General features: G+C 44.1%; 1 protein-coding gene across 3 annotated transcripts in view; it reads left to right on the top strand.

Annotated features, from left to right (window-relative positions):
- The first annotated feature begins 456 nt into the window (after positions 1–456).
- srgap2 (SLIT-ROBO Rho GTPase activating protein 2) overlaps positions 457–25,206 on the top strand; it is a 78,483-nt gene continuing 53,733 nt past the window's right edge. Inside the window, exon 1 of one of the 3 annotated variants that reach the window (XM_085775819.1) lies at positions 457–1,153. In XM_085775819.1, the coding sequence (XP_085631945.1) occupies positions 1,087–1,153 (67 nt within the window). In that variant the 5' untranslated portion in view covers positions 457–1,086. The remainder of the gene's footprint in view (positions 1,154–25,206) is intronic. The other 2 variants (XM_085775818.1, XM_085775821.1) reach the window with 2 other exon arrangements.

Below are 25,206 nucleotides of genomic sequence, written 5' to 3'. Positions count from 1 at the left end.
GAAAAACATGAAACACTCTTTTGCAATATTTTAAGTAATATCAGTGTATTATATTTTGTTTTCTACAATTTAAGGGTGAAAGGGAAACAAAGCAGCACACTGCAAAAGAATCAGAAACCCAGGAGAAGTTACTATTTACACACTGTGATAGTTTATATAGGTAGCTACTAACTATGCAGGGTGCCCAAACATTTTCGAAAAATGTATAAGATGAAAAAACAAAAACATTGTTTAAAATGTAAAGGGAATGTGTCATTTGTAACTTATGTCTCTTGCAGATCATTTCATCTTCCACTTGCTTTATCAAAAATTCTGATCAGGGATGCCCAAACTTTTGCATGATACCAGCCTATGTCCTGCACACTGGTGGGGGCTGACCACTGACCAGCTGCAGCCAACCAACCCTCCATCTCCTCTCCTCGGCTCCTTCCTCCTCTCTCTCTCTCCCTCTTTCTCACTTCAGGAGAGGGGAGAGGGGGAGTAGTTTAGATCAGACGGAGGGGAGGGACTGACGGGCTGCAGCGAGACCCATACCCAACCAAGGCAGATCACATTTTACTCACTCACACAGAGAGAGATAGATAGAGACATATTATACAGCCTACATCTGTAAAACTTCTACAAGTGCTGACTGACAATCTATTTGTTTGTTTTTGTTTTTTTAAGGGGGGAATGAATCTCCTTCCACTTGAAGTTGTTTGCACCATAACCGGTTTTGTAGAGGAGGAGGAGGAGGAGGCAGCAGCAGCAGCAGCAGCGGATGGGAACATTCAGCAGCAGCAGCAGCAGCGCCAAACTCACAATGCGCCCGGAGTGAGCAGACACACGGAGACAATACAGATCCGCGGGCACTCTGAGTGAGTGAGGAGCTGCAGCAGCCTCTCTCTCTCTCTCTCTCTCCCTCTCTCTCAGTCTCTCTGTGTGTTGGCCGTTCAAACCCTCTTCCACGGCGGCATAGCTATCCCTTCCTTTTCCCTCCTCCACGGCCGAATTACTGACTGTTTGATTGATTGATTGATCGGGGTTGATCAGGGAAAATTGACTTGGCAAACCGAAGAGCGAGTGGTTTGATCTCCAAACTCAGCCATGACGTCTCCGGCGAAATTCCGAAAGGACAAGGAGATAGTGGCCGAATATGAAACTCAAGTCAAAGGTAAAAAAAACAACAACTTTTTTTTATTATTATAATTATTAGTAAAGCTTCTCGTGTGTTTGATGATTGAGCCTTTAAAATCTGTGCTTTCTTACTGGAAGCGGTGTGTGTGTGTGTGTGTGTTTCCCTGGACTTGGCTGACTGCGTGGTTTTCCTGGACCTTCAGCTTTCCCATCAGGCGTTAAAGGGGTTGCGCGTGCTCTCTCTCTCTTTCTTTCTCTCCTTTTTTTTTATTTATTAAGGAAAAATGTAAACCACCAAACCTTTTGTGAAGGTTTATTATCGCCCATGTGGACGTGGCGGGTTGATAACGTATCAATAATTGCAATCTTTGATGATCAGTGTGTGATCGCTCGCCTCTATCTCTATATACCTCAGCACACACACTCACACTCACACACACACAGACACATACAGGGCCAGCACATTCCGGGAGGTGGTGGTGGAGGGGGGGGAAAGACGCTCAGAAAAACAGGGTTGTTGTCCAAATGTGGGCTCTATATGGTCCGTAAAGAAAAGCTCATGTGAAGCTGGTGTGTGTATGTGTGTGTGTGTCATGTTATGCTATGTGTGTGTGTTGTGTAGACTACCCAGAGGGCTGGGGTTTCGACATGGAACAAGGCAGGGCGTTTTCTCTCCCTCTCTGTCTCCTGCGTGTCTGTTCAGTTCTGCTGCTGCTGGTGGTGTGCGCTGCCATTCGTTCATGCTGCAAATGTGTATGTGTGTGTGTGAATATGTATGTGTGTGTGACTGTGTGTGTGTGTGTGTGTGGCTTAACCGCAGCTATAGCAATTAAATGATCAATTCCCGGGCAAACGCTTGTCCATTGATCACAGCTCATCGGTGTCGCCTCTGCCGGTGATCGAGGACGTGGGAGAGCAGATTGTAGTGGTTAGGAAGGGGTGCTGCCTGGGATGTTAACTGTTTGCTGGCTGGTTGCTGTGAGTGTGTGTGTTTTATGTCAAGGCAGGCATACTTTTTTAAATTTTTTATTATTTTGACAGCCATTGCTTATCAGATGTATGGATGCAGCAGTGGTTCAGGTAGGAAGGAGAGAGGGGAAGCACAGAGGTGGCAGCAGCAGGAGGAGGAGGAAGGAGAAGGATGTGGACAGACAGGACAGGATATTGCCCTTGTAAAGAACAGCATGTTTCCACTCCACTGCTGCAATGCCAGATCTGCAGATAAGACGACGAGCCAAGCCATACCTTTACTTTGACTTTGCCTCATTTACATTTTTGGAACAGGACACCGGTCCTCCTCCTCCCTCTCCCTCCCCTCACGTCTTCATGCTGTCACCTCCTGTGTCACTCTTGTCTGATCGGGACAAACAAAAGTGTTTGTGAGAGAGATGTTATCATAAATCACAATGCTGTCCTACTGGTCTTTCTGGGTGTTAGTGTACGGGTGAGTGATAAATTAGAGGGAGGGGAAAAAAAACAAACACTAAATCATCAACATCATCAAATGTTTTAGTGGAGGTGTGCATCTGCCAAAAAAAAAAAAAGAAAAGCTGCTTTTTAGTGCCGCCGCGTGCAAGCGCAGAGTCAAATCACTGGTTCCTGGAACTGGACCAGATTATTTCAAACAACCGGAGAGTTGAGTTGAGTTGAAGTGACACCTGAAAGCTGCAACGTCATGTGACTGTGGTTGGTTTCGTATGCCGTTATCGAAACGACTGAATATTTGTTGTTTCTGCACTCGGGTGGGTGTGAGCTTCCTCCAACTGTCACTTATGTGTGTGTGTGTGTGTGTGTGTAGAGTAATGTGCACATGGGTTTGATGCAGTGGGTGGGTAGTCCTGTCAGTATACCGTAGTAATGGACAGAGCTGCTTTTCCTTGTTTACCTGCCGATCTGCAAACCCAATTTAGCTGTCACCACACTGGCATTAGTGTCATGGCAGACTGCTGTTTATGCTTGGCAGCCTGTGTAAGGCCCTCTGCTGCCTGTGAGAGCTGCGTGTGTGTGTGTGTGTTTGTCAGACCGTGGACTTAATGTTTGTCCATCGACCCTCAGCATTGATTCCTCCTGTCAGTTTCTGCCCCCCCCCCCATCCTCCCCCAGTGAACAGCTGTGTTGGACCATCTCTCTGTCCACACATTTCTTTCCACATCCCATCCTCGGCAAACCTGTGCACCCACATTATAACTGGTCGAGGTGTGTGTGTGTGTGTTTTTCCATCTGTCTATAGATGCCATGTGTGTGAGTGTGTGTCTGCCGTCACATTCCCAGCAGTCTGCCTCCGCCGACAGTCTGTCATTATTACCCCGTGCACTGTTGTTAGAGATTCTCTAATGGAGGGTATCAAGCAGTAATACATGAGGCAGCTACACCTCACACATCTGTGTCTCTCTTCTTCTCGTGTGTTTGCTAACAAATCTTTCAGAAGAGCTGCTCCAGCGTCTCTCAGCAGCAGCAGCAGCAGCAGCAGCAGCAGCAATGTTCTTCCCATTCTGCAGCATCATGGCTGAAATAAATGTAAATCCTCCCTTGGCAGGCGTTCATAAAGCTCTGCAGCAGGAGAGAAAGATGCATAATGCACTTCAGCATCTTCACATTCACACAGAGATGTCTACATGTTGTCCTCATCGTTTAAAACTCCATCTGAATATTCCAACTACGATAATTTTACCTTTTATTTACTTTGATTGAACCTTCCTGCAGCACCATTGCACTCCACCACTCTATCGTCGGTCCATTGCACTGCAGCGAGACACTACAGTCAAAAACACAGTTTTTACATGCACTGATCAATTTTGGGCTATTTTTCTTCCTTAACATGTCTTCTTTCAGAAAAGTTGAAAGAAATGGTAGAAAATCCACATTCAGGTGGTTATTCTACTTAATTTTGTCTCTTTCGTCAGTAGATGAGGAGGAGATATCCTAAAGCCTGATGAAGCCCACACGGGTGAAACGCGTTGCTGCTTGACTTTTTAAATAAATAAATAAGTGTGTATACGACCCCTTTGTGTGCGGTGGAACTCCTTCCCTTTTTTTATATCCTAAATCCCCTCTGTAAAAACTTCTGACTCTAATATGTCAACAAAATAAAACTGGAATTTTGAAAGGGGCTTTATCCATTGTTCACATTTCGGTTCTGGAAATGTAATGCAAATTAGTGCATATTTCATTAGATATTGCCTCATTTACATATTTAAACATAAAATTTGACAACACTTGTAATACAAAAAATATTTGTCTTAATGTAAGTGATAAACTTGAAGTTTCATAGTGATATGTGTTAGTTAAAATTTTTACCCTATTCACCTGTAGTGTCTCCCCTTAAAAGGGCAATACATGTATTCTCATACAGTAAACCATATGCTGCATTTGGCTCTCTTTATGGCATTCCCTGATTTACCTTCTTAAAAATGGGACTCTGTCTGTGGATGTGGATGCTTTAGTGTTTAAAGTTTGAAAAAACACACACTCTGTCCACACACCGCCTCTGTACTGGTCCGTAGGGAGAAAACCTGTGATGTTGTGTGGAAGTATGGGAATGTCATTGGACAACATCGTTGACGTGGGAGCGGAGAAATATTGCTCGCTTGCTTGGATACCACCATGATTTCTCTCAGTCTGACTTTCTCACAGGCAAAGAGTGCTGATACTCTTAATATGGGATTCTGGCTGATGCAAGGAATGTTCCTACTGCTCAGGAAGAGGGTGTGTGTATATGTGTGTGTGTGTGTGTGTGTGTAGCAAGACACAGAGCAACTGAAAGGTGGGAGATCGAGTAAGAAGAAGAAGAAGGCGAGAGAAGAAGGCGAAAATGGAAAGTGAGACACATTTAAAGCGGGACAGGAATGTTGTAACACAGACGCAAACGGTTACACAGCAGCGCTGCAGTGGAGCTGAGGAATGAGCTTATCACCCACCACCAGTCTTACTTCACTGAGCACTTAGCTGCAATTGAATCCAGAAAGCAACTTTTTAGTTTTCACTCCGAGCCTTGTCATTATCGCAGGCTTCATTAGGTTCACATGTAGCAGCAGCAGCAGCAGCAGCAGCAGCTATCACCATGCACCCCCTCACTCCCCACCCCCTGGTTTAACTAGTCTGCAAACTCACCATATTGATTAAATGGAAAGCTTCAATTCAGGCAACGGCAGTGGAAAAACCAGGGAGTGCTGCTGCTGCTGCTGCTGCTGCTGCTGAGTCTTACAAAAAAAAAAAAAAAAATTGACAGCTGTTAAATTTTTCAAGTACATTATTGGCTCCGTGCATCGGTGCATCTGTTAGTGTTTTAACAAGTGTTTTCCCTTTGGAAATAGTAACCGCTTTAACAAAGTGGAAAAATGTATTGATTATGCTGGTTTCTCAGAGAAACACAGTGAAGTATGTGTGTACGTGTGGCTGTTCAGTGTGATGATGATGTGCTGAATAACTCGTATTGATTTGCAGACTAAAATCTGACACACAAAGAAGCAGACTGTTTTTTTTTTTTAAGGCTCCAAATGATTCTAATTTTCTAGACGGGGTTAATTCAGCTCTGCAGGTACGATGTTGATCTCTTCCTCTCTCTTTTAAGAAGACGACGGCGACGGCGAGCGCCTGTGGCTACAAACTAAAACAGTGTCTGACTTGCATGTACATTACCAAGCTGCCTGTTTACAAGGCAGCTAGAGACCTGTGTGTTTTTATTTATTTATTTATTTATTTTGGATAAAGAGCTGCTCAGAATTGCACACAACAGAAAAGGTGGTGACTCGGCAAGCGGTTTATTGTCTGTATGCAGGATTGTGAGTTTCTGTGTGTGTGTGTGTGTGTAGCTCTCTGCCTGGCCTATATTTTTGCTTGTGTGGGTAATTGATGTATATTTGATCATGAGGAGCAGCGGGGATGCTCTGACACAAAAATAGCAGCCAGATTCTGTTTCTTGTTTATGAACAGCTGTGATACAGAGGGAATCTCAGAAATGACAAAACAAAAGGAAACTGATCCGGTTTAATTGTTGTTATTTTAGTACCAGGCCTCGTTGCCTTCAGTGTTTGTGTGTGTGTGTGTGTGTGTTTGGTCGGGAGGATGTGGGAAGGACGTCGTTAAGCGAATCAATTAAGGACTACATTTAGGGCTTTGTGAGTGTGATCTTTTTAACAGTCCCTTGTCAATTAGAGCCGGACTGTATTGACTCGGAACCAGCGGTGCAATTACCAACCACAAGTCAATCACACAGCACGGGGCTGTTTACTCACCAGGGCCGAGGAGGACAACGCTGAAAAAACACGCACTGTGTGGATGGATATCTGTATGTGTGTGTGTGTGTGTGTGTTTGTTCTGTGAGATGAATTAAAATCGCTGACGGAGCTCAAACATAAGGAAGGATGTTTGCGTGAAGCCGAGGTTCGGGAGATTATACAGGGAGTGTGTAATGCTTCCTGTTTGGGCCCACGGCTTTGTGTCTTTGCAATGGAATCTCACACACACAGACACACACACACACACACACACACACACACATGCTGTGACTACAGTCAGCACACCCGCCTCTCAGAATAGACAGGAACTGAAAGATAAAGTTAGATTTTTTTTATTTTATTTTAGGAACCAAAATCTTTTATTCTCTTTGATAAGTCACAATAGAACAATGGCTTCCATACCTGCTGCTGTGGTGTCTGGCCATCTTTCCTGTGTGTGTGTGTGTGTCTGTGCGTGTATCTGTGTATATGTGTGTAAACAGTAACAGCCGCCATGTGCTGTGTCAGCACCAGACTCTACGTGGCTGAAAACACTCATTGATTTTCTGCTCCCCTCCACCTATCTGCTTCCTCATTCTTTAGCATTCGATATGACAATTTACTACCGAGCTGCTGCTGCTGCCGAGGCACCTGAGTGAAAACACAATTTTCTGAGGCTGATTGCTGAGTTGGCGTCCTTCAATGCGCTCGCACACACCAACATGCAGAGAGAGAGAGAGCTGGCTACAAATCAGAGAGTGTGTTATTGTGATTTGGATGGAGGTGTCTAATCCATCTCTGTCTGTAGCAGCTCACACTGTGGATACAGTTGATAGATGAAAGATAAAGAGAGGAATGTCTGTTGTGATAGCTGTAGATTCCTCCGCCATGAGAAGCAGACGAACCGTGGAGTTGTGCTGCACCCACAGCTCATTAAGGTGGGTGTCGGAGAAGAGAGAAGAGAAGAGAAGGGAGGGAATGAAAAGAAAGAAAGAAAGACAGACAGAAGTGGTAACAGAAGAAGAAGAAGACGACAGCCAGTAAAAGCCAAGTGGGGTAAGGTCAGAGTTCAGCTGCTAGATGACTGTTGCTCATTGGTGCCAGATGTTCCAGATGCTCTGATTGGGCAACAGATGTTCCCGTCTGCCCTGGTTGGCTCTATCCGTACGCTCCGGCTGCCATTAATTCACCAGACCTTCAGCGCTGAGCTGAGCTGAGCTGAGGCATGCTGGGATTGGCTGACAAGGCCCCTCCCTCTTTTTTTTTTTTCTTTCTCAGGTGTTCCTTTTGCTTTGATGTTGAAAAGTATGTGTGTGTGTGTGTGTGTGTGTGTTGTAATTTGTATGTCCAGTCGCTGTGTCGCCTCTTGTACTGACATTTCGCAACAAGATTAAACTGATGCCATATTTATTCATGCAAAGCAGCAGACATGCACACACAGACACAGACACAGACACACACACACACACACACACACACACACACACACACACACACACACTCACACACACTCCTCCTGTCAGTCTGACTTTGTTTTTACCTGCTTTAGTTTTTTTTGCATATTTGCAACTGCAGCATGAGAGGAGGTATCGATTAAACACTTTTTTTCCATCACAGAAAGTTAAAAAACCATCACATGTTCTCACTTTATGAGCTGGAACTTGTTCATTTTTCAGTGTTTAAAGGGATAGTTCAACATTTTGGCAAATTGGCCCATTTCCATAATCGCTATAGTCATAGCAGTAGGTGTAGCTACCTTTATTTGTCAGTGCAAGCAATTTTTAGAACGGCGGAGCAGAGCTGCGAGCTGCTCAGAGCTACGCTACGGAGGCTAATGGGATTTATTGGTTTCCCTCATCAAACTTACACAATCCAACAACTCAAACGCTCTGCTGGACAAGTTGTGACCTGCACATTCACCACGCTATGAGATAATAACGGAAATTTACGAGACAGAGTTGTTTTAGAGGTAAAATCATGCAAAACCGCTGATATGCGTTGCCTTCAGGGACAGTTTTTCAACAAGCAGTCTCTGCATTTACCTCTAAAACAACTCTGTCTGGTAACGTTCTGTTATTATCTCATAGCGTGGTGAATGTGCAGGTCACGACTTGTCTAGCAGAGCGTTTTGGAGTTGTTGGATTGTGTATTTGATGAGTTTGATGAGGGAAACCAAGAAATCCCATGAGCCTCCGTAGCGTAGCACTGAGCAGCTCGCGGCTCTGCTCCGCCGTTCTAAAAGTAGCTTGCACGACAATTAAAGGTAACAAACTTACTGCTATGACTATAGCGATTATGGCAATGGGCCAATTTGCCAAAATGTTGAACTATCCCTTTAATTAATTACTCATCAGAAGTTTCTGCAGGTTCATTTCTTTTGTTGATTCAGCTGCAATATATACACTATATGTATATTATACATATTAAACACATACACATGCACACACACTGGATATGTGACACATATATATAATATATATATATATATATGATTACATGGGCCAACCCCTTAGAGCTCACAGTTAATACAGAGGTCTTGACCCCTGTTAGGGTGCCTCATTGAAATTTCACTTTCTTTATGTGACACACACACACACACACACACACACACACACACACACACACACACACACAGCAACAGCAGAGCAACCGGTGAGAGTGTGTAAAAATGTAAAAAGCAGAGCCGTCTTCTGGCCTCCCCCCATCCACACACACACACACACACATGGTCTGTCTGTCAATCCCCTACACCCTCTCTCCCTCTTTTTCAATCTTTTTCTTTCTCTCAGCCTATATCCAACGAACAATCAGACCATTGTGAGAAGAACTGCTGGTGTTTAGCTCAAACTCTCTGTTTTTCTATCCCTCTCTCTGTTTCTCTCTCTCTCCTCCTCATGATGTTTGTCAGTTGTGATGAAATGTGACACACATGTTTTCGTCACGCGTCCTGTGAGCAGCTTTAACCAATAACCACCACTTATATGATCTTCACGATATGTGACACATATACAGTGTGTGTGCATGTGTATGTGTTTAGCCTCCACCACCGGACACTGACTCATGCACAACCAGCTGAGAGACGGAGAGAGGATGTTTGCGTGTCTGTGTGTCTGTGTGTGTGTGTGCGTTGGTGTGAACATCTTTAAGAACAGAGGGATCTATATAAAGCAGAGCAGAGCAGGGACAAAGCTTCATACTCATATCCTCTGTAAAACAATCAATAGGAGAACAGACGTCCAGCTGTAAATAAATAGGAGAGGCTGGAAAAGAAAGGGGGAAGGAGAGAGGGAGAGGGAGAGAGAGACAGAGGGAGGGAGAGAAAACACACCAGTTGAAAAAGGCAGGATAATGCTCCCCAGGGAGGCCAGAGGAAACAGGTTGTGTTTGAACAGCCCTCGTACACGGCCGGAGAGCAGGAGGAGGAGGAAAAGCAAAAGGAGCCGGACCAAGGAGGCGAAAAGGGAGAAGGGAGGAAGAGAGAGAGAGAGAGGGAGGGAGTGGGAGCAGGGGGAGGCAGAAAGAAGAAAGGAAAAGAAGGAGGAGGAGGGATATGGGAAACATGCAAGAATGAATAGAACAAATCGCCTTGTTGTTTACAACTACTTCCGGGTAGAAAACCAGCATGAGAACAATAGTGACAGACGAGAGTTTCACTATCTCATTTTCACATCATTATATCACCGTTAAGACTAATCTGATGTTTGTAAAGTCTATAAAACCAATGATTGGACAAACATTAGTACTATTTCTGTGTGCACGTTTTCATGGTTAGCGTAAATTGGCAGGGCTAACCGTTAGCTAGGCTCCCTGTTTAACTTTAATAACTCAGTGACTCAATAAACAGTCCATGAAAAAATATTTTTTCCAGCAGATATCTTAGTTACAACATGACTGAGCTAACTGGAGTAGTTTCATGCCGTATCCGACATCGGGAGGGTTTTAACAGTTGATGTCCTGATGTTAGCTTTGCTACTGCCGTTAGCTTTGCCGTTAGCTGTCCCTGTCAGCTGCAGCCACTGATGCTCTAGACACCGTGATTTAGTAGAGGGGTTAAGCCCAAAAAATAGGTTTGACGTACCTTAGGGTCATACAAATAAATCTATCCTAAGACACAAGATAACACCTTGTATCCGAAATAAACACACTTTTTTTTTTTTTAAATGGGCGCCGACCATACTTGAAATGCCCATATCTTTGCTTCTGTTTTAGCTATAATAACTAATTTGGTGTCTAAGTGTATATTTTTGGGATCAATGAATCCAATAAAATAGGTTTCAAGACAAAAAAACACAATGCTGTTCTCCTTACCATGACAATTGGAGCTACAGTAAAAATGCATGCCAAAAACCACCTTTCTTCCCGGAAGTAGTTTTAAACAACAGAGGCGGCAGAGTTACAGAGAGGTAAAAGGAGGGAAGACACCCCGCTCCCCTCAGACTGGATCATCCATCTGTAGTGTATTTGTGTGTATGTACAGTGTGCGCTCTTATTAGCCTTTTCACTCCCCATCTCTCTTTCTTTCTCTCTTCCTCTCTCCTCCTTCCCCCTCCATCACCAGCTTGTCTCCCTCTCTCTCTCTCTCTCTCTCTCGCTGCACGTAGGCAGAGTTGGTTGCTAGGGTTACTGAATTGCCCCCATTTTTCTGGGTTTGTGAGGAGCAGAGGGAAAATGAGAAAGAATAATGTAGATTTGTCTCCCTCCCCTGTAGGCGCCGGCTAATCAGGTTACACATACGGTATATACACACACACAACCACACACACAGACACACACACCAACGACTCCATTTTGAACCTTCAGACCTTTTCAGGCTTTTTTTTCTGCTTCTTTTGCTTTCTTGCTTTGCTTTGCTTTGCTTTGCTTTGCACCCCAGTTCTCCTTATTTTCTCTCCTCCTCCGCCTCCTTCTCCTTCATTCCTTCTTTTCTTTTCACTGCTTTCTTTTCTCCTCGGTGTCACTGCAGTTTCCTCATCTCCCTGCCTGCACCCCCCAGGCTGAGGAGGTGGTGGTGGTGGTGGTATCCTCCAAGTGTGAGCAAGACGGTTAATTAGAAGAAATTCAGATTTGCTGCTTGTTGTTTCTTGAAAATAATTTTTGGCTCGTCACTGGTATTATTTATAAACGCCTGCGGTCGTGTTTTAAACTTGCATTAGCCTCAGATACTGTAAATGAGTTGCAACCTGGTGCAAAAAGAAAATGTGCTGGTGGTATCAAGGAGAGTATTTCAGTGTTGTGACAAGTGTGTGTATGTGTGTGTGTGTTGGGACTGAGCAATCAGTGCGTGCTGGCACTCACTATTCGGGTTCACACCTCTGCTAATGCTGTTTTAATGAAGCCATTCATCACCTCTTCTCAGCTGAATCTGCATCACTTTACACACACACACACACACACACACACACACACACACACACACACACACACAGCTTCTCTTGCTGCTTTCTCTTCTTTTTACTTTATGTGTGTGTGTGTGTGTGTGTGTGAGGACACGGTGTTCTTCTCCCCCCCTCTCCTCCTCGGTTGCCATGTGGATGCACCAGTTTTTCTATTTTAGTTGTTCCCAGCATCAAAGCCGCTCTGGTGGAGATTTCTCCCGTTTCTAACTCTCAGTGTTTGTTGCTGCGCTCACACACACACACACACACACACACACACACACACACACACACACACACACACACACACACACGGGCTCAGAGAGGCTTCGCTTTAAATGCTGCTGCTCCGACTGTGGGAATACTGTCGTTTTCTTTCCCACAGTCATCACACATACACAAACTCATGATAAAAAAAAAAGCAGCACACACACTCCTGTATACAGCCAGGTGAGCTGATCCCGGCTGCATGTGTGCGTCGGTGTTGTTTGGGTCTGTGTGTGTGAACATGTGGACCTCAGCTGGAGGTTACACTCGGGTCACTTTTATTAGCCGGTTGTGCAGCAACAGGAAGTGGATGTGGAGATCAAACCGCCTCCTTCCTCCCCTGTCATCTTCCTCTTCACTCATCCATGTGTGGCGGACGGCCCCCGCTGTGTACAAACAAGGAAACAAGGCATGTGGACATACGCAGCTCAAAAAGGAGGAAGTGTCAATGTCACACATACATACCACCACCAGACATGCTGACATGTCTGACACCTGCTTGGCTTTAAAACCGTCCACTAAACCTGGGCTGCACGTTAGCCCAGTGTTTTCTGGGTATTGACATAATATCAAAGAGGCAGGGCACAGTGTGAGTTTGCGGGGGCATGTACAGACAACTGAAAGTAAAACATTTATTTCTTGGGTACTTATGTAAGTAACTCTTTGTAGTTCGGTGCACTGTCAGAGGACGGCATCATGCATACACTCGTCTGCTCTCTCACATCTGTACATGTTGGAAAGGAGCGGCTGCATGAGCATGTCTGATCGTCTGCCTACCTTCCTGGAGTACATGTGTGTTTTAGTGCCACGCCTGGTGAGGATGAACCCACCCCCCAAGGCTCCAGACTGCCCCTAAATGGAGGCATTTCGCCCCTAAAATTTGAGACAGTGCAAGTACAATTTTCATCTACCTTTTTATTGATTTTGTCTATAAATAAACAAACAATCAAACAATGAACATGAAGACCTATAGACGTGTGCAAAAATATCAGGGGATATCAGTAAAAATGTACATAAAGAGACTGGGAAACACCTCCAGTCTTGAAAGTAAGCAATAAGAGTAAAAAAGGGTAAAGAGATTACCTGAAGTCCGGTCTGACAGTAGAGACATATGTCATCCATTTGTGCCAATTTTCAATAAAAAACCCTGTGTGTTCTTAGATTAAAAGTAATGATTTCTATTACAAAGATGCTGTACACAATATCAGTCCATTCATCTACACTTGGTGCCTCCCTCTATAGCCATTTCTTCGTTACATAGATTTCTTACAAGCCACCAGTAATATTCTCAGCAAATATTTATCTTTTTTATTATCCAGTTCCTCTAGATCTACCAGATATAACAAATTGAAACATAAAGTTATTTTTGTTGAAAACACAGTCTCTAGAATTTGATGTATGCTCAACCAAAATGGGGTCACGGCAGGGCAACTCCAAAATATATGGTAATGATTCACCTCTGTCTGATTGGAATATGATCTCTTTCGATATTGTAAAGGGCAGAAATGGCGGAAATTCTCTCCAGAGTGGAGAAGTTGTTGTTTTCTGCTGTTTCATTTTTAACACTATAGTGAAATGTGGAAGGGGCGACTCAAAGAATCTGCAATCTGTCGTCACAGGTGTCAGGCCAATGTGTGTGAGGAGCATGAATGAAAATGAAATGTGAATATTTGCTCTGCAAGTCGATTTACAGTGTGCACCCCTAAACTTTCTGCTTGTGCACATAAGATTTTAAGTTAGCAGTAATAAAAAAAAGTTAGACTGGAGCACTGCACCCTAGAAATAATGTGTTTTACCTGCAGCAGACAGACTCTGTGCTGTGCTGGACCTGTTTGGAGCGAGCAGCACATACCTGAGGCCTGATAGATATCTCAGCAGTTTTGCAGGCGCCTGTTAGCAGACTCTTTCTCTTGCCGCTCGCCAAGCGTGGCCAGGAGGCAATGGTGTGTGTGTGTGAGAGAGAGAGAGAGAAACATGCTGATATGTGCTCTTCACTCATGCATGTTTAAGCGTGTCCTCAGGCTGTGTCAAGTAAAGTACTGTCAAAGTCTCCAAACCTGTCAGGGACGAACACAAAAGACCCAGAGTTTGGGTCTTTGTTGTGCCACTTCTATACATCTCAATGCAGCCCAATTGATCGGCAAGTGCGACATGATGATCTGCATTGTGTCGCAGAAGATAATGAGTTAACAGTTTAGTGAACAAACACACATATAATAAGCTAATGTCATTCAGTACAGAAGCCCTGCTACAAATCACCTGTGTGACACTTCGGTAGATCCGTTTTTGTTGACACTGTGTGAGACGTGTTGATTGAACTCCACTGAGTCAACACTGACATGAACAGGCTGTACTGACTTCCTATTGTCTTTGCAGTAGTTCTCATGCAGATGGGACCCTACTGCACTTTTTTTATTTTTAGGTGTTTATGCGCAGGTCCTTGAAATATAGAATAGAGGTTATAGGTGTATTTATAGGAAGAGGTTTGTAGCTCTGAGAATACAAGCGTGGTGTGTAAGTTTAGATGCAGAATGATCTTCTGTGGTCTGGCTGTGCAGAAAGAAAAGGGGAACTTTTACAAAGTGTGTGAGTCAGGTATAAGTATGACATGCAAAAGATGACCAGTATTGGTTGTGGATTAGCTGATCTCACTCAGCATTTGCAGCAAAAAATGTGATTGCAGTGTCTTTAGTTCGTTGTGCTTTGCTTCTCTCTTATAATTAAGTGAATGTGTTATTTTTTTTATGTCACATGAGGTCTGTGTGTGTGTGCGGACAACGCTTTAGTAAAAGTAGTTTTTTATCAACATGCAGTCACAGACGTTGAACCATCTGCAGATTGTAATCTTTAAAAATTTCGAGAGGCAGCCTCGCTAATGGCCATAATGCAACTGAGCCAAAGAGTGTTAGAAAGAATCCCACCACAAACCGGGAGCGAGTGGATGTTTTGTGTATGTGTGTGTGTGTGTATGTGTGTGTATGCAGGATAAACTGTTGTATTGAATGCCAAAATGGTCATCGTCAAAGTATTTTAATTGAGCAAAACGGCGAAGCAGAGGCTCAGAGCTCGAGCGCGTAAAAAGAACGGTCGGAAATCCAGCTTTTTCCATCATTACTGACAACAAATTGCAGTAATTAATATTCACCGAGACATTCCTGGAATAACTGAGGCACAAGCCGTGCTAATATTATTATTTTTTCATATATTATATTGCATACATTGCACAGTCAGTGTATATGAACTCTTTGCTGCTGCAGCTGGTGACACAATAACAAGTTGTTGTGGGTAAATGTTGTTTTAACTGTTGCATCATTGCTTCATTCTGGGTTGTGATTAAAAGGGAAGTGGTTTCTGCACTGGACTCACTCACTCACTCACTCACTCACTCACTCACTCACTCACTGTGGAGTGTTGAGACCATGTGCTCGGCTGCACCGTGGGATACCCCTCTCCTCTCAGGTTACTGCTTTCTCCTCTTCTCCCCCCCTGCGGCCTCCCTCCCTCCCTCCTTTACATTCCGACTCAGTCCATGTGCTTCAAACAGAGTGGAAATGGGAATATCCCTCCCCTTATACATGCACACACACACACACACACACACACACACACATGCTCATTCCTGTTGTGCAGTGGCCCATGTGCTGCTCTACATATAGATTATATAGTTTGTCAGTTGGGCCGTCAGACCTGTGTCCAGACCTGTGCTCTGCTCTGCTCAGCTGAAAGTCAAATAAAACAGAATCCGCTTTTCTTGGAAGATGTCTATGGAGATTCTCATTCATCCCGGTCATCGTTCTTTTCTGGGCAAATTGAATCGTAGGCAACTGGACTTGTATTTGTCTGGGAAGACGTTTCGCCTCTTATCCAAGGGGCTTCATCAGTTCGTACGCAACAAGTCTCACTAGTCCGCACTAGCTAGACTCAGCTAGACTTTTCTTGGAAGGAAGTAGGGTTGCAAAGGGGTGGAAAATTTCCAGTGAATTTCCAGAAACTTTCCATGGGAAGTTAAGCAGGGGAATTTTGGAAATATTCCAAATTGGGAATTATGGGAATTAATTGGAAATTGGGGGTAATTTAAACAAAGTAGGTATCATATCCAAACATAAATGTAAATATTTTGTTTTGTCATAAGCAGACATCCATGCAAAATAATATAATTTAAAAAACATGACATTTAAACATTTATTTGTGAGTAGAACTTTATCAAGTTTTAATTCTTGTATGAACAATCAATTTTCCTGAACCACAAAAACAAGAATGTTGAGTAACATATAACTCACCCTCACCAATCAATTTAGTAAATTTCGGATTTATTCTCATATATTCCTGTTAATTCCCATGGAAAGTTTCCAACTTTGAAAATTCCCACAATAGGGATGTCACGATTACAGATTTTCTTGGTACGATTATTGTCAGAGAAATTATCACGATTATTATGCATCAATACATTTCAAAACACCATGAATGTGTAAAATCAAATACAGTCAAAATATAATTACATCTAATCTGAATATAGGACCAGTTATTAATCCTCCAGGGGAAGTGTTTGAAATATTTAAGTCATTAATTGTCATCTAGCTATACCAAATGTTTAAGTTTATTTTAATCATTTTTTTACAATACAAATGACACGCAAACATTTAAATTCCTACCAATTCAGCGTTACTTTAGATAAATGGACCAGTATCTGTGCATTTACCTTTACTTTGGCGCCACATCTGCCGATACGGTTCCAATATCATCTTTTTCGGAAAGTGACGCTATTTAGGAATCTTTACGATCAATTAATTGTGGCGTTCGTTTAATTCCGCGATTAATTGTGAAAACAAGTAATTGTGACATCCCTATCCCGGGATTTTGCAACCCTAGAAGGAAGTAAAGACGAGCACTAAAGGAGGGGAAGGAGGGGAAGGAGGGAGGGAGGGGGCCCTTTAACGCCCTTTAACACAAAAGCACCCACCCCATCAATCACCTCATCACATTGGTGGCATAGCATCCTGACACAAGCATGTTCTGGTGCCCCATCACTCTTTTCTGCCCCCCCCTCCCCTCCATCCTCCTCTCTCTCTCTCTCTCTCTGTGAAATCCTTCTGTCCGAGGGCAGCGTTGCATGGTAAAGGTTGTGCCGTCCATGACACATGTGCACATACACACAAGAAATTCTCTGTGCAAAGGTTGCAGTGGGAGGCAGCAGGGGCTAAGTGGCTGAGTGTGAGTGGAGCTCTTGTGTCATGTGCTGCTGCTGGTAGTGGTGGTGGTATTCCCTCAGAGGAATGTGGAGGAGAGAGTTTCCCAGTCTGGAGTGGCGGTGGTGGTGGTGGTGGTGGATTCCCACTGCCTCTTCTGAGAGCAAATGAAATGTTATAAGCCCTCAGGAATCCAGTTGTGTTGTACGCGCAGTGTGCATTGTAGCATCAGTTATTCATTAGTGGTGAAAATGTCCTATATTGTAAAATTGTTTTGCACAATTTCTAATCCTTTTTAGTGGGATGATCCGGGGTCACCTGTGGCTACTGGTTTTGCTGTTGGCAGCCAAACCCAGCTGTGGGCTGAGGAGGTTCCTCACTTAATTTTAATGAAGGAAATTAAGGACAACAACAGGGGTCACACTGAGGTCACAGCGTCATCTTCTGCATGGGTTTTCTGTCAATTGTAGAAACATAGTTGAATCTTGTTGGGGTGAAAGACAGACTCCACACACTAACCAGACAGTAGGAAATGACAGAATTTGATTACCATGGATGTTTATGTGCTGAAAAATGCTTGATGTAAATAGGATTGAAGTTGTGCTTTATCTTTCTATCTCATCTTCTGTAGGTCTGAGTTTTCATTCCTAGCTGGATGCCTGAGCATCTTTTGGCCCTTTTCCATGACACGGTTACAGCTCGACTCGACTCGACTACAACTTCATACTTCATAGTTCCTCGTCAACATGGGCGGTGTCGCTCCGTATAGCTCTCTTTTTTGGATCCTCTCGTCAGCTCCAAACACAGTCGTCTGCACCTCGACGATGGAGCACGGTGTTGTTTTCTGAACAGCAGCCATTTAAAGAGGAACTACGCAAGACTTTTACAATTTCCGAGTAATTGTGATGGCTAAATGACTTGTTCCAAGGGGAATGGAGGCTCTCTGCCTTCCACCTAGCGTCTTGCCAAACCTGAAAACCAACGTTGTAAGATCAACGAGTGATGACGTAAGGAAAGATGGCGGCGCTGTGAATATGGTCAATGGTTCCCCTTTAACTTAACGTGAAAGAATAACAACAGTCTCAGTTCAGATCAGTGGTCATTTTAGTATCGGCTCATTTTGCTTGGAACCTCAGCTGAGGCGTTACCAAAAAAAAAGTATCAGGTAACAGGTTCGATCCCAAGCGGAAAATCAAAACAACATGAGCGGAGTTTGGTAGTGCTTTTGTGGAAAAGCGCCATTTGAGTCGCTGGGTTGTTAAATAAACTGTAAAACACTGAATCCTGTCGAACAAGAAAAAACAAACTTGCAGCAAATATTTTTGTATATATGACCCCCCCTGTACCCCCCTACTCCCCCCTCGCCCCTCTCCTGTATTAAAGCAACTATTGTATCTCCACACAACACATTGGCGCTTAATGCCCATTGTTTTCCAGCCTCTTTGTCAGTGATAATGGCCAGGAACACTTTCAGTATGTGTGAGTCAGGTCCCTGGCTGTATCCCTCTCCATTGTGTCCTCCTCTCGCTCTCCTTTTTTTTTTTCTTTTTTTTTTTGCTCTGCGGGTTTGACAGACAATGACGGCTACTGTCCTGCCCGGTGAAATACATCGCTGTCATAGCTCACATTCTACATGCTCCATATGCAACACAACAACGCAACACAGCTGCCTCGCCGCCGCGGAGTCGACTGGAGGGCCATTTTGAATTCATGAATTATTTTGTTGTGTTTTTTGGTACAACAGGGAGAATGTGTCTGATTTCTAGTGAGGAAGAGGAGGAGGAGGGAGGGGGGAGAGTCTGTGATTTTCCTTGTTTAGTGAAGAAGTGGGAGCATGGAAAGAAAAGGAGGCTGAGAGAGAGAGAGAGAGGAGTGTACAGCTGACGTCTGGGAGCAGGAGAAGAGTCGGAACAGCAGGACTCTGATGGATCAAACAGGCTTCCTCTGCAGATAAGAAACCAAACAAACCAGAGAGAGAGAGGGAGAGAGAGGAGGAATAAAGAAGAAGTGCAATAGTTGAACCAAAGATACTCTACCAAGATGGCCCATGAGAAGCTGCCCCAATGATATGAAATGGTATCACTTCCTGTCTCCCAAGTGGGCGTGGATTTATAAATGTTGTAGGTAGACGAAAGTGGTATAGGCAACCGGAACCAGGGCGAGAGAAACAGGCCTTTCCTTCAAAATAAAAGCACCAAGCTAATAAAATGCGGTGAAACTTTTTAATTTAAAGAATATAGCCTAATTTACAAGAACATTTCTGAGCCATTAAAGGGATAGTTCAATATTTTGGCAAATTGGCCCATTGCCATAATCCCTATAGTCTTAGCATAAGTTTCGTTACCTTTAATTGTCGGTGCAAGCTGTTTTTAGAACGGCGGAGCAGAGCCGCGAGCTGCTCAGAGCTACGCTACGGAGGCTAATGGGATTTATTGGTTTCCCTCATCAAATACACAATCCAACAACTCCAAAACGCTCTGGTGGACAAGTTGTGACCTGCACATTCACCACGCTATGAGATAATAACGGAACGTTACCAGACAGAGTTGTTTTAGAAGGAAATTCGTGCAAAACAGCTGATGCGCTGATGTTGATGTTTCCTTCAGGGACAGTTTTTCAGTAAGCAGTCTCTGCATTTCCCTCGAAACAACTCCTCTCTGTATGAAGAGCCCAGGTTGAACAGTAAACTGCACTAATGTCATGACCATCTTCCCCCCTCCTCTCTCTCTCTCTCTCTCTCTGTTTTTAACCTTTGCGTCCGGGTCGTGGTTGATCCGTCTGTGTGAGTCTACTGAGAACAGGTGTGAGCCACATGTCTGTTGTGACCTTTGACCTGCCAGCCCAGCCACAGCTCCTACCCACCACCACCACCACCTCCCTCCCACCGGGACCATCTCCCAACTCTCAAACCTCCCGTCAAGAGGGACGAGTGTCGTCGTTGTCGTCATATATTTACTACAACCTGACAGCTCTGCATGTGTGTGTGTGCGTGTGTGTGTGTGTGTTTATGATGCGGAGATTACGCGGTGTGAAAGTGCTCCCTGTTCGCGCCCTTCAACTCTGAGGCAGCATCAATAATTCAGCAACACATTGCAGAGCACAAAGCTGCTCACAGCGTCGCCGCTTTTCCCTTTTTCTTTTTTTCTTTTTGTTTTACCTCCCAGATTCCTCAGTATTTATCTGTCTCCTGTTAGACTGTTTTTATGCCCCCATTTTGTTTCTCTTACCCCCCCCCCCCCCACCTCCCTGTCTCCCCTCCCCTCCCTCTCTCCCACTCTGCTCAGCTCTGCCCACTTTGTCTTTCTCTATTCTCTGTCATGTTTCTGCTTTAAGAGCTGAAAATCAGTCAAACCTCTCACTTGCATTAGTGGCTGTTTTCTGTTTCCTCCCCCTCCTCTTTTCACTGACTTTTTAAAATATATATATCAGGGATTTCATTCCTGTGTGCAGTCCCCTCCCTCCCTCCCTCCCTCCCTCCCTCCCTCCCCCTCCCTCCCCCTCCGCTTACTGTCCTGTTCTTTTAAGATCTCACCGAGGCTGTTTTTTTTTTTTTTTCTTGGAGGGGGCCGGAGTCGAGGCTGTGCAGGGGAACTAGGAGGGAAAGGGTGTGGCCGCCCACACTGCACCACTCCATTGTGTTGTGTTGTACTGATTCTGACACGTCCTCTCTCTGTGACACACACACACACACACACACACACACATCACACAAATTAGGACACGCACAACAGTGTCGAGTCATCGTGTGTCCCAGACTCCTCTGGTCTGGTCTCTTCTTGGTATCAGGGCGGTTGGCAGTGGTGGACAGTAACAGAGTGAATTTACTTGAGTACATATCCAGAGGATTTGTACTTTACTTGAGTATTAGATTTCTTTGGTACTTATTACTCTTACTTGAATACATTTCCAAGACAAATATTTTTACTTTTACTCGAGTTAATTTCTCGGAAGGCTGAAAAGTACTTGTTACTTTCAGGTCTGCTCTTTTTTTCTTTTCTAAAATACTATTGGACACAAGCTGTGTTTGTCAAAGAAGGAAACCCTGACCCAAATTCTCAGAAACAAGAGTTAAAAGGTCCTTAAATTCATTTAGAAAAAATTATAGTAATTCATTGATGTGAAAAATAAGAAATTTACTCTTACTCTTACTTTTACTTAAAGTAAATTTAAAAGCATGTACTTTTGGATACTTAAGTACTTTTAAAAGCAAGTACTTTTTTACTCTTACTCGAGTAACATGTCGACTGAGCTACATTTTGACCATTAGTATTTGTACTCTTACTCAAGTACTGGGGTTGAGTACTCTGTCCATCCCTGGCGGGCGGTCGGGCCTCTCCTTTTTGTTTTCTATCGATCCTACTGTGTCAGAGGTGAGAGAGACAGAGAGAGAGAGGAATGCTTCAACTGGACGAGTTAAACAGCAGAGTTTGTAACCACGGGGACGTCAGGCAGAGGACACGCAGCGCTTTAATCTAATGGTCCAATTCGTCCAGAAATTTGTCTCATCACTGACCCTCCTCCATCCACGGCGGAGGTCAAAGCTCAGGGTCGGCTCGAGAGCAGACACTCACACACACACACACACACACACACACACACACACACACACACACACACACACACATACACACACATATACACACATACGCACACACTCAGGCTTTCCAAATTAAGAGCACAAGGAACTGGGTGTGTGTGTGTGAGCATGTTGTTGTTGTTGCTGCAGGTATTCATAGGAAAAATGAAACCAGTGAACCAGGAAGTCCAGCCTTAATAATAACAACATCCACGACGAGTTTGAAGGTTAACTGGAATTAAAAACAAAACAAAACAAAACAAAACAAAACAAAACAGCAGCTCTGCTCAACAGGTTCAACTCCTCTGACACAGCCAGGATTATATACAACCTACCTCCAGAAATCAACCACAGCAGCAACAGCTTCGTCCTGTCTCTGCATGTAGGAGCTGAACGGCAGCACCACAAGGTTTTATAATTGGCCTGCAAAGTGTGTGTGTGTGTGTGTCTGTGTGTGTCTGTGTGTGTGGCTGCATGACATTGCAACAGAATTTGACCCGATGTTGTTGGTCGGTTCAGTCTGCGACCTGTCGGTAAAGTCTGGTGGACTGCTGCGGTGACCATCAGACGCTTGTTATGGTGATATTTGAGCCGGAGGGACAATCATGTGGGCGGTAATGCTAAGTAGGCATTATTATGTGTATATGTGTGTGTGTGTGTGAGAAAGCAAAACAACAGTGAGTATCTGTGTGTGTGTGTTTGTGTGCGTTTAAGGAGCACAAAGGCTGTGTTTATTGTGTATCATCACGGTGGTGTCCTCAGGGTGACCTCAGGTGAGCTCTGAGCTCTGAGCTCCCTCTCAGCCAGACTTTATCTCCCAGGATTTGGGGGGGGAGAAGATGTAACTTATTTTTGATCAATCATCTCAATCTCACCTCCTTCTGACTCGAGCGAGCGCTTTTTATTTTATTTTTTTTATCTCGAGGCTTTGGTGTGAGTGTTTACTCTCACAGTGAGGGATCACGCAGCGTGTAACACTGAGACCTGCATGGTTTTATTTGTGCACCGAGCTCCGGCTGACCCTGAGTTACCCTGCTGGAGTTTATTATGATATACTATATCCTCCTGACCACACCACACCACACCAAACCAAACCACACACACCTGCACCTGCTCTCCATGCATCAATCCATATTAATAGTCTCCTTACATAATCAATCACATTAAAGCAGCTCTACCTCTCAGTAATCCAGCCTCCTTGTCTGGGTTTTTGTACTTTGACTGACGTTTAACGGCTCCAGGCTGTAAAGAGTCCTGGTTTTACTGCCCAGCCGGCCTTTATGCCTTGGAGTCTGCTGCCGTTTCTGTTTCTGTTTCTGTTGCTGTTGTTGTTGTTGTTGTGTTTTTCTCTCAGTGATGCTTGGCTGCTCGGCGGAGAGCTAATCTCTAATTCAACCTAATGAAGTTTAACACCGCGTCTCTGTGGTGCAGCTCATCCAGAGGAATTAGAAAACACAGCAGTGCTTCTTCTTCTTCTAAGCCCTGCCTCGCTCACCCACTCAGCCTCTGTTACTGTGCATCTCTGCAAAAACTCCAAAATAATTTCATTATCACATGTGGATGTTTAATTTTACCTTTTAAAGAAGCGTGCAGGGACTCTGTCCAGCTGGTTTGCAGATGTTTATTAGTGTCACTGGTCTCTCTTTGCGTGGTAAGAGTGGTACTGAGATCAAAGGAGCCGTCTCATGCATTCTTCTCTAAGCTCATTTTCCTACTTTTCCCATGATGCCTGGAAGCTCGAAAAAATATTAATTGAAGGACTAAGCTTTAATGAAAAAAGGCCTGAATAGAACACGGGCTTTAACCTTAAGTCTGTGGTAAACTCAACAGTTCAATTCCTATCACGCATGGACTCTGTTATAATGAAACCTACTGACCGGTGACGTCGTCGTGTCACGTATCGACGGCTGTTATGTCAGCGGCTGCCGTGCACAGCTGCACCTGAAGACCACGGCTCTTCCTCTGCTAATTACTGTAGTCTGAGGATTACTGTGATCACTCTGAGGAGCTGAATGTGATCCTCACAGCTTAGACCCCTTTCTCTATTAAAATGAAGAACCACAGTATTAAATTACCCCCAGACTTAAGCAGGAGAACAAGTGTATTCATTGGATGATATATAAACCCTCAGTGGTGCGAGCGTCTCATCCTGTCCTCACATGACAACAATCAAATAATCTATATGATGAGATGTGTATTTTCGTATTGTTTATACATTTGAGAATCCTTAAAGTAGTACATGATAAATATACATTAAAGGGATAGTTCAACATATCGGGCAAATTGGCCCATTGCCATAATCCCTATAGTTTTAGGAGTAGGTTTGTTACCTTTAATTGTCGGTGCAAGCTATTTTTAGAACGGTGGAGCAGAGCCGCGAGCTGCTCAGAGCTACGCTACGCAGACCTGCACATTCACCATGCTACAAGATAATAACAGAATCTTACCAGACAGAGTTGTTTTAGAGGTAAATTCATGCAAAACCGCTGATGCGCGTTCCCGTCGGGCGCAGTTTTTCGGCAAGCAGTCTCTGAATTTACCTCTAAAACAACTCTGTCTCATAAGGTTCTGTTATTATCTCATAGCGTGGTGAATGTGCAGGTCACAACTTGTCCACCAGAGCGTTTTGGAGTTGTTGGATTGTGTATTTGATGAGGGAAACCAAGAAATCCCATTAGCCTCCGTAGCGTAGCTCTGAGCAGCTGGCGGCTCTGCTCCGCCGTTCTAAAAATAGCTTGCACCGACAATTAAAGGTAACGAACTTACTGCTATGACTATAGGGATTATGGCAATGGGCCAGTTTGCCAAAATGTTGAAGTATCCCTTTAAATAGTAGAAATTCTGAGGTACTTTAGGGTTTTTCTTAGATTTTCTCTCCATGTTTTGCATCTTCATTATTCTACATGAAAGAAAACGTAGTAATAGTAAAGAAAAACTTTCTTTTCCTCACACTTTTGTTGGTCTGCCTCAGGAGAGCAGTGTTGTTTTGTTGTTGTTGTTCTGAGAGGAACTGAATGTAAAAACCAAAACTAAAGACGAGGAAGCAACGCCGCAGAGCGAGAACGAGCCAAGTCAGAGTCGGTCGCTCTCGCTCTCCCAGCCGAGTCCCCCGGGCCGCTCCCGTGCTGTTCCACAAAATGTTGCTGCGGTACAGTAGGTTGTTGTTGTGCTGAGGTGTTGAGTTGTCCTCCTCTCTGGGAGCCTCTCCATGCAGCCTGGCCCAGTTTATCACCACCATGTCTCTGCAGCACTGGGTGTGTGAGTGTGTAAAGTCATAGTCAGGACTCAGGCACTCCATGTGCCCTCCTGATAAGGGGTGGGAATCTTTTACTATCTAACAATTAGATTTGATTCTGATTTTTGGGGCTACGATTCGATTCAAAATTGATTTTGGATTCAAAACGATTTGATTAATAATGATTTCTGCTTCAGTCTATCGGTGTGCAAAGGATCCTCATGATCTACTCCAG

Source organism: Trachurus japonicus, chromosome 5 (assembly GCF_045865225.1).
Source record: "Trachurus japonicus isolate A0001 chromosome 5, Traja_1.0".
Taxonomy (NCBI): domain Eukaryota; kingdom Metazoa; phylum Chordata; class Actinopteri; order Carangiformes; family Carangidae; genus Trachurus; species Trachurus japonicus.
This window is presented reverse-complemented; position numbering and strand designations above follow the sequence as displayed.